Genomic DNA, 11,133 nt, shown 5'->3' with positions numbered 1-11,133 from the left:
CTGAGCCGACTCATGAGCTCGATGAGCCGGCTCAAAAAAAGCTCGAACTCGAGTATTTCGAGTTCGAGTTTTTTTTAGTTCTTCATGAGCTCACGAGTCGGCTCGCGAGCCTTATTTTTTATTTTTTATATATTATGTTTTATATATTATTTTTTATTTAAATAATGTACAATAATATAAAATATTATATAAATAAAAAAAATATAAATATTAAAAAATATATATATAATTACAGTTTACTGTTTATTTAGTAATTTGTTTTACAATAATCTAAATAATTGTTAATAATATTTTTTTTAAGTCCAAAATGGCCTCGAGTTCGAGCAAAAAAAAGAAAAAGAAACTCAATGAGCTCGAGGTCGAGCCTGCCAAAACAGGCGAGCTTGGCCCGTTCACAACCGTAATCCTGCCCAGGGCAAACCGGGACTAGGCCTAAGGCCTCATTTGTTCTAGGGCCCCATAAATTTGAAAAAAATATTATATGTTAGGGCAAATTACGACCACCCCTGAGGTAAGGTAAAATTACGAAAAATCCTTCCAGTTGAAAAATTTTGGGGCGTTCATTTGGTAAAATTGTACAGAAATTGCGGTACGCCAAAATTTCATACCGTTTAGCGTTTGGTTCGATAAATAACCGAATTACCAAAATTTTATTAAAAATATTTAAAATATATATTTTTTAATTAATTTTAGTTTAAATACTAATATATATATATATATATATATATATATATATATATATATATATATATATATATATATATATATATATATATATATTAGTAATTTACCCTGTATGTTATATATTTATACCTTACCTCAGGATTGGCCGTAATTTACCCTGTATGTTATATATTTATATATTGTTTAAATTTACTCAATTTTTTTCCCTTTTTAGTCACGTGTGGAAGAATCCCACCCCAATGCCTTCTCATATATCCACACCACGCCATAACTCATTGAAGGTATTGAGGAAACGAGTGCAATATAATTAATTTAGGTTCTTAAGCCACGGCCATATACAGGAATAATTAATTCTTACTTTTAAATCATTAATGACATTCTATGAGATTTTGATATGAGATAATTTAGGAGTGAGTTGTTGTCGAGAATTGTTATTATTGTGATGTTTTCCTGAAAATGTTGTGTTCGATTTAGAGTAATTTTATGCTATATCATATTTTTTTTGTTGTAGAACTCATTATAGGACTCTTTGGAGGCTTGGAGCAACGTAGCGAGTAACTTAGTAATTAGATTTTTTTTTTTTCATTAATCGTAATCTTTTGCATCTGATTCTTAAGAGTCGTATATATACATGATATGACTTCAAAAAAAATAGTTCAAAAATTTCACAAAAAATCAAAATGTTCCAAACTTTTATTTAAAATTCGGGGTAATTGCACTTTAGGTCCTTTAATCCCTCATTGTCGTCAAAAAATACACTTTAATGTTACAACATTTTAACACATTGTGTCCTCCGTCTGTTTGATTGTCAACAAGTAACGCTCAATGGTTGAATTAAGGCGAAAATTGGGATTTTTTTGTATGCAAATTGTAATAAGACCCCAGTATTATTTTAAAACATTCTAAAAACTCATAAAATTTCGTCCAATCATAATTTAACTCTAATTTCATTAATTAATGAATTTTGAATAATGACCCCCATTTTTACCACCATCACGGTTGACCTTAATTGATTTTTTTTTTTTAAATTTAACTTCTTTCGATGTTGATTTTTTTTTTTAATATTGTTTTTGTCGATGTTCACCGACATTGAATTGTGCGGTTTACTACATCAACTTTTTTCTTTCTCCTGATTTTTTTACTTTTTTTTCCGATCACAATGTGATTAATTTAGTTAATATATTAACGTCTAGCATTATAATATTAGAATTTCAAACTGCTACCAAATTTTTATCTAAAATTTTTGAACCGAAATACGATTTGAAAAATTCATAAATATGCCTTCTTTCATCCTCTCAAATTTCTCTTCGTCGAACAGCATGTATATCATAAATCTAGGCATGTGCAGAATAATTTGGATATGAGGCAACTACTCTAGTACATTGGTGTTGGGGCAGACCGGTCTTTGATTTTTTTTCCTTCTGATTTTTTTCAAACCTTTTTTCCGTCGTCGAGTAGAGTTGATTTTTTCTTTTTCTTTTTTTATTTGACCTTTTCTATGAAATTACTTTTTCTCGCGGCTTTGACTTTTTTTTTTAATTATTTTTTTTCCGCTATTCAACATTTTAAATAAATATAAAGTCAACTACAAAAAATATTAAAATACAAAGTCAACCCACAAATAAGTTTGTTAGAAAAAAATCAACGGTGGTACCAATCGAGGTTAAATATGGAGTCATTGGTTAATTGATAAAATCAGGGCTAAATTAGGGTTGGATGAAATTTTAGGAGTTTTTAGAAAATTTCGAAATAATGCAGGGGTCTTATTGCAATCAACAAATGAATCCCAACAAACTCTTTCTCCTCCATCTTCTTACAGCAAATATATTACTTAATAAATAAACTTAATGCACGACTCATCACTTGACAATATATGTACATGTCATTCAGCAAGAAGAAAACACACACAACACACTCACACACACACTAAACCATTTCATTTTATTATTATTATTTTATATATATGCAATGGAAAATGAAATTTTAGAACCAGTTAGTCCAACTGGACAATACTTCACCAGCTCTGTTATTTCATTATCTATAATTGCTGTTCTTGAATTCGAATTCCCGATCGACGATTCACAGACCGCCACGTTGCTCAAAAATGTCTTCCTCCCAATCAACCCTCGTTTCTCATCTCTCATGGTTGGTATAATACATTTCTTTAACTATATTATATTGTTATAATTAACTGTGTGTCTGTGTGTTTTTTTTTTCCAAATTTTTGTTTTGGGTCATTTTTTGACGACAACTTTTTTTTGGTTTTTTTTTCGCTCTTCTTTTCGGGTTTATTGCACTCGGCTCTCCTCTGTGGCATGTCGAGTTTCTACAAAAATTACTCATGTTATTTTATTTGCAAGAACACCCCTATGATTCAAATGTTTTTAGCACACAGCCCCTAAACAAAGGGTACTAATTGCTAAAAAAATATTAAATCATAGGAGTTTTTTGCCAATAAAATAACATGATATGGTCTTGTTAGCAACTCGGTATGACACAGGGGTAATAATTGCAATAACTCTCTTTTAAATTTGTGTGATTGTTATTTATTTATAAATGTGCTTAATTTTAGGGTAAATTACGAAAACCCCCTTGAACTTAGGGTAGATAACGAAAAACACCCCCACATATCTGTAATAATCAAAGTCCCCCTCTGATTAACTGTTGATCGAGTATTTTAACAGAAAATGTATACAGTTTATTATACCTTCTGTTAAATAGGTGAAAAATAAATGAAAATATCTGAATTGTCTAAAGTCTATTCCCTGGAATTAAAAAAAAAAAATCTGTGAAAAGTCGCATTGTAAGGGATTGATGTAAGACGGAAACAAACATCAGAGATTTTTTGGTAATTTAGCCTAAGTTTAGAGGGTTTTCGTAATCTACCCTTAATTTTATAAAATAGTGGGTGCATGACAAATTAAACAAAAAATAAATAATTATTTAATCAATTACAATCACAGGTGAAGGACAAAAACGGAAAAAAACACTGGAAAAAGGTTGAAGTGAATGTCAAAGAACATGTCAAAACCCCAAATTTCCCACGTGGGAAAACACCCGAATTCTACGAGGAATGCCTGTCTGAATATTTGTCAAAAATATCCCTAGAACAATTCCCAGAGAGCAGGCCATCATGGGAAATTCACATAATAAAATACCCCACAAAAAGTACAGCTAGCAATCTTGTTTTCAAGCTTCACCATTCACTTGGAGATGGCTACTCATTAATGGGAGCTCTTCTCTCTTGTTTGCAAAGGGCAGATAATCCTCAACTCTCATTGACTTTTCCTTTATTGAATCAGAAAATACAAACTAATGATAATAAAAATAATATTTTATTAAGGGCTTTTGATAGGGTGTATGACTTTGGGTGGAGTGTTTTGAAGAGTATTGTGCTTGAAGATGATAAGACTCCGATACGATCGGGCGATGATGGAGTCGAGTTCCGGCCAACCACAATCACCACCATGATCTTCTCAATTGACTAGATGAAGAAAGTCAAGGCCAGTCTTCATGTGGTATGTATTTATATTCCGATTCACCATTCCATATTTGTATTCATTAGAATTTCAATAATGCATTTTTTCCTATTATACCGTTAGTAATTCAACTCTATTGCAAACATTGGAGTTAAATACAATTTGTACTTATGTACTATCACCAGTGTCGCATTTACCCCTTGTACGCTGAAATGCGACAAAACAATTCTTGCCGTCTATCTCTGTTAAAAAAATGTCTCTATCAGTTGTTGACTATTCGTTACATTACCCTTTGGAAATTTTCAGACCAAAATACCCTTTTATTGTGTAAAAAAGGCGTACACCATTCTCCACTCATTTGTACTCAAATTCTTCCCAATTTCTTCCTATTTTTTGTTCCCAGCTTTTTTTTCACCCAAAAATTCTGAACAAATTTTTAGATTCTAGAATTTTTTTAATTGCTTTTTGAATTATAATCACTCAGTTTGAAAATATCTTCTGATAGTTCAAATGTAGCAAATGTACCAAAACAGACATCCAAAATATAAAAACATAATTCAAAACCATCAAATATATCAATTAAAAACCTTCAGAGTCATCTGAAAATTAAGCGACACAAGCTTCAATGATCCCCAACGTCAATAGTAAAAGTGAAATCATCCAAACCAATGTTCAAAATCATCAAAGATGTCAAAAGTAGAAAAATTACCAAAATATAATACCAAATCATCCCAAATCTATCGAAAGAACCAAAGCGAACATCCAAATTATAAAAATATAATACCAAATCATCAAATATCAAATATATCACCAAAAACATACAGAATCATCTGAAAATAAAACTACATAAACTTCAATGATCCTAATTATCATAGTAAAAGTGAAATTGTTGTTTGGAATAGGATAACTTGAGAACAGCACATTCCCATATCTTGTGTTCAATCTGGGATGTTGTTGGGTTGGTATTCCATCCCCGGAAGCTGATCTTCCTTCATGCCTTGGTCTACACCAAGTTCTCTTTGAATTGCTTCCAAAACGTATATGTTGTGTTCAATCGTTGTGGAGAAGATGAAAGGGAAGAAGAGGGGAAGGTTTCTCACTTCTATTCTTCTTTTGTTCTGTACGTGTAAGATTTTTTATCCCCGAGTCAGAAAATCGTAATTTTTATTAAATAAAAGTAAGGATAAAAAGGTATCTACACTGCAGAAACTAACTCCGTCAGAGACGTGAGAGTTGACTGATAGTGTGAGGGGCTGTTTTGTTGCATTTCATAGTACATGAGGAGTAAATATGACTGCAGTGATAGTACAAGAGTGCAAGCTGTATTTAACCCTAAACATTATCTATGTCTCTTATCATTAATAGTAAATGATATTTTAATAAAAAAAATTATGTAATCTTTCTAAATAAAATAGTTTTCAACACTAAACACTATTAGTTTAAATTCTAATAAAAATTAATATATAATTTCAATTGTATTTATGGACAGACGATAAATGATGTGATATGTGGAGCATTATTCTTGGGGATCAGACTGTACATAAAGTCAACGAAAAATGACCAGTCAAATGCAAAGTCAACTGCATTGGTTCTTCTCAACACAAGAAACATCAACAGTTACAAATCAATCTCGGAAATGGTCAAACCTGATGTTGAGTCACCATGGGGAAATCAATTTGCGTTTCTTCACGTTCCAGTCCCTAAATTAGCTTTTTCAGACCCAATTGATCCTCTCAGTTTTGTTCTCGAGGCTCAGAAAGTAATTAAGAGGAAAAGAAATTCTGCTGCATTGGTTTTAACTAGCAAATTGCTCGAAACATTGAGGAAATTAAGAGGCCCTGAGGTAATCTTTAAATAAATAATTTAATTAAAATAAATAATACATTTTTTTTCAATAATAAATTATATATATATATATATATATATATATATATATATATATATATATATATATATATATATATATATATATATATATATATATATATATATATATATATATATATATATATATATATATATATATATATATATATATATATATATATATATATATATATATATATATATATATATATCAGGTGACAGCTGAATACATACATAGAACATTGAAGAACACAAGCATGACAATTTCAAATGTAATAGGACCACTTAAAAGAATGGTTTTATCAAATTAACCAATCAAAGGCATGTATGTCATGAATGTTGGTGTTCCTCAGGTATTAAAATTTAATTTCTTATTGTTTTTAATTTAGAAAATAATATTAATTTCGGAAATATTATATTGTGTTTAAAAGGTTACGGTTACCGTTTTTTGTACCAACTAAATACTCCCTCTGTCCTATAATATTATCTGTCATTTTTTACTGCTTTAACATAATTAATTCAAATCTAAATATGAACTATCTTTTATATATTAAATTTAATTTTATAATTTATTATAATTTCACCATATGTAATTATTATTTTTATTCATCAATTTTTGCAGAGCTTAACAGTAACAATTTTGAGTTACATGGGACAGTTGAGAATTGCTTTTGGAACAGAAAATGATTTAATTGATGCACCAAAGTTCAGACAGTGCGTTCAAGATGCCTTTGATATGATTTTCAAAGCAGCGATCCCTTTTCCTTCTATTTAAAATATTAATAAATACAATTGAAAAAAAAATAAACTTTCATTTTAAGGTTCCTATTTTATTTTTATTTTTATTTTTTTAATCTGCCTATGTAATTTGTTTAATACATGGGCAATATTCGAGTGCGGCACTATGTTATTATTTTCTTGTAATAAATATTTTTTTTCTCCAGATTTTTCTTTTCATTTACTTCTAATACGGCTCTAATAGAAAATATTTTTTGTTATCTTATATATAAAAATAAGAAATGTTAGGTCAACTTATGAAACCTAATGATATATTTGCAAAAAACTAAAAAATTAATTACATGTCTTATTTTCCACCTTTTTTTTTCTCTAATGACTTTGATTGTTTAGATTTGCAAATCCGCGGCTAGCAAAATCCTAATCCACTCGCATATATTTTTTTTTTTATTTACTTTTTATAAACAATTTATTTTGTAGTTAATATTTCTTACTTATAGCAACTAAATCTATGTGTTTTGTTGGGATTTGTATGATCATATTTGTAGGAATATTAACGTAATTTTGGTAATTCAAATTTCACAATTAATTATTTTAAAATTAGGGGTTTTTGTGCATAAGTCCCCAACCAAACATCTTTATTATTCTAGGTTTAGAGGCTATATCGTTTTCACCAATAAGCCTATCGCTTTAACATTTATTATAAATAAAGGAAACTGATGATGCTAAAGTTAGATCACCTTAGAGAGTTGAAGTAGGATGAGATGGAAGTAGAGTGGATCACTGGCTCACGAGCTTGATGACCTTGAGATACCTGAGATCATAGAACACGTGAACTAAGCGGGGGGTTGATCCCGCGGAAACCCCTCCGACGCTCAAGTCAGACGTGCGGATAATAAAAATAGTCGAGAGAATACATATTGTAGTATTGCTCAGTTAATAAGACTTACCTTAAGGAATGAGTTCAAACCTTTATTTATAGTTTAATTGAGATTGTCGGGCCCAAACCTTACTTAAAGGTGATTGGGCCTTGGTGATAGTGGTCTTAAATATTGGGTTCGTGGCCCATTAGGTAAAGAAATTGTAGGCCCATTGGGTTGACCCAATTATGCATATCATTAAGCCCCCCACTCTCGAGTCGATGTGGGGGCCATGTTGTAGTGGGTGCCAGATCGTGTTGAGAGTAAAAATTATAGAAGTCGCTCGTTGGCGTATGGCCTAATGGTGTGTGAAAACGCATTGGAGCGTATGTCGGAGGGGCATGAAGGCGCGTTGGCGCGTAGCGCGACCAAGTTGTCGCGATGTAAGTTACTTGAGTTGTCGGTGTTGTCCCGCGACGATGTAGTAGCACGGAGCGAGTATTCTCCTCGTGGGAGTTGTTATTTATGGACATTGTCAATGTTTTGACGCGTTGCTTATATGTGTTTATATGTAGCCTTGTGTGTGATGTACTTGAGGAGAGGATCAAGCTCTCAAGATTTTTTTTATGGGGATCGTGCCCCTTGTTAGACCTCGTGGGTCGTATGTATGTTACGACCGTGCGTTTTAATGAAGGACCCGTCGAAGACAAGTAGAGAAATTTGAGTAGTCGAGCTGGCCAGGCTATATAGATTCCCATAATATCTCTAAGTGTTTCTAGGGTTGTAATTGTGCTAACTTGAGCTTGTGTTGTATAGTGAATCGCGAGCGAGTTGTCTCCTCGAGAGAGTTGTCTCGCAGCGAAGTTGTTGGAGCGTTGGATGACGCGCGACTGAGGAGTCTGCGGATTGAGGTCGCTCTGAGCGAGATGTAGTAGCGAACGAGTTGGCCCCTCGTGGGAGTTGTCTCGCTGCGGGTTGTAGTACCGAGCGAGTTGGCTCCTCGTGGGGGTTATCTCGCTGCGGGTTGTAGTACCTAGCGAGTTGGCTCCTCGTGGGAGTTGCCTCGCAACGGGCTGTAGGACGGAGCGAGTGGTCTCCTCGTGGGAGTTATCTCGCTGTGGGTTCGTAGACCCGAGGGAGTTGGCTCCTCGTAGGAGTTGCCTCGCAATGGGTTAAAGGACCGAGTGGTTATCTCTTCGTGACAGTTGTCTCGCTACGGGTTGTAGTTCCGAGTGAATTGGCTCCTCGTGGGATTTATCACGTTGTGGGTTGTATGACCGAGCGAGTTGTCTCCTCGTGGGAGTTCTCTCGCTGCTGGTTCGTAGTACCGAGGGAGTTGGCTCCTCGTGGGAGTTGCCTCGCAACGGGTTTGTAGGGCCGAGCGAGTTTGCTCCTCGTGGTAGTTGTCTCGCAACGGGTTCGTAGTTTCGAGCGAGTTGACTCCTCATGGGAGTTGTCCCGCAAGCCCCCCACTCTCAAGTAGATGTGGGAGTCAAGCCGAAAAGGTTACCGGATCGTGTCGAGAGTAGATCGGTGTTGTTGTGTTCCGTTAGTCGTTGGCATGGCGTGGAGGAATAATAATTTTTATTTTCTCTGCGGAGAACGAGCGCTATTGGGTGGGGCGCGTTGGAATCCTTGCGCGATTTGGTAGAGCGCATTGAGATTCCCGCGCGATTTGGTGGTGCGCAGTGGAAGTTACGCGCGATTAAGTGAGTGGAGGGAGGCGCACGCGCGAATTGATGTTCGTAGGACCGAGCGAGTTGTATCGCAACGGCTGTGGAACAACGTGCGGTGGAGGATCACGTGGGTCAAGGTCGCACGGTAGAGAATCAGGTGGATCGAGGTCGCTGTGGAGGAGGAGGAGCATACGCACGTAGCGTGGTTGGAGATGCCGGAGCGTGCGCTGACGATTGGCGCGGATTCAAGTTGAGAGTAAATCGCTGTTGTAGAATTCTGTTATTCGTTGTTACGGTTTTTTTGCCTCGGGAAGCGTGCCCATAATTTTTTTACCTCGAGAAGCGTGTCAGACGCGTGCCTCGGAAAGCGTGCTCACGCGCGCCTCGGGAAACTTGCCCAAGATTTTCTGTAAATAATGCAATTCTATAAATAACTAGGAAAATAAACTACAATTCCTTTTTTTATTTCATATCTCTTTATTATAATTTATAATAACAAAGATATTAGAAATTTTTAAAAAAAAATCACAAAATGAGGTCAAGCTCGAGTTTATAACATAAAACTCGAAGAGTTCGAGCTCGAACTCGCCAAAATACCAAGGCTATGCTCGAGCTCGCCTCGTTTTACGCACCTAGACATAGGGTTCAAATCTAGTTGTATATTTTTGAAAATTAACAAATTGAGCACAAGAACAAACAGGTAAACGAAAGCAATTTATATTAATTTATGTCTGAAATATTAAAGTAACTTGATGAAAAATCCAATGAGAAAGATGATCACTTGGTCTTTTAATTAAAGTTCTTCCAAGAAAATGTAAATATAAAGAAGAAAAAAACAATTCATGATTAATTAGAAAACGTTGAGCATCAAAACATGACTTGTTTGCTTTTGCCCTTGCCCTTGCCCTTTGTTCCTCTCAAAATGATAGCATTTTCAGAATCAGTAGAGCGCACAACAGAAGGAGATGGAGATGAATATTTCTTGCCAATACACTTCGTCGCTACTGCAGCTACGCGACAAAACTGTATACAAATATAATTAATAAGAAAAACAAAAGTTTATTATAATCATGTGTACGTTTATGTATCATGTCAAAAAAAAAAAGGAAAAAAACCTATTTTATGTTCAATTTTTTCATCAATGTTCAAGACAATTATTTTTTGGGTATCTTTAGCCCATAAAATAAATTACATATCGCAGATCTAGGGATGTAACCATCCATAAATATATGTCTACAAGAAAATGAAAATGGACATGTTTTGTGTACCTAAACACACATCCAACATATTTATATTATAATATATTATATCTTCATTTTTTCATGAATATCCTAGAAAAAAAAAATCAGTGAGAGAGAAAAGTTAAATGTAACCTTTAAAAAATTTTAGGTTCACCGCTAACTTTTATTGTTTTTTTATTTAAAAAAATAAATATAAATTTCTTTTAATGTATTACTTGTTCATTCAAACCATCCTTCTCCATTCTTAGTTGGCGTTCACTGGAGGACATATCTCTCGCAGCAAACATGCGACCACAACCAATAGAACACGCATTGATGAGAGATTCTCTAAGTCTCGAGTTCTCTTCTTGAAGCTTCTCATTTTCAACTTGTAGAATAGTATTTTCTCGATGCTCATGTTTCACCTGCAAATCAAAGGAAAGAAAAAACAAATAGCCTTCGAGGATAAAATTTTTATAAATCTTTTAATACAAAATCATGTCCTGATTACCTTCATTTAAATCCTCTTGTTTTGGAACCAGAATTTAATTTGTAATGGCTCCATCCCTAATTCTTCACCGAGTTTGTTTCATTCCTTTTTGTTGGGGTGAGG

General features: G+C 33.8%; 1 protein-coding gene across 1 annotated transcript; it reads left to right on the top strand.

The window, feature by feature from the left end:
* The first annotated feature begins 2,572 nt into the window (after nt 1–2,572).
* LOC105968245 (wax ester synthase/diacylglycerol acyltransferase 4) lies at nt 2,573–6,972 on the top strand. The gene is given in 5 exon segments (XM_088811671.1): nt 2,573–2,829; nt 3,648–4,202; nt 5,653–6,006; nt 6,245–6,382; nt 6,652–6,972. Coding segments are annotated over 5 exon segments (1,377 nt in total). The 5' UTR covers nt 2,573–2,652; the 3' UTR covers nt 6,805–6,972.
* Nucleotides 6,973–11,133: the final 4,161 nt, after the last annotated feature.

Source organism: Erythranthe guttata, chromosome 13 (genome assembly GCF_056151865.1).
Source record: "Erythranthe guttata isolate IM_541 chromosome 13, IM_541, whole genome shotgun sequence".
NCBI classification, from domain to species: Eukaryota; Viridiplantae; Streptophyta; class Magnoliopsida; order Lamiales; family Phrymaceae; genus Erythranthe; species Erythranthe guttata.
Note: the sequence above shows the minus strand (reverse complement) of the source record. Positions and strands in the feature narration are given on the sequence as shown.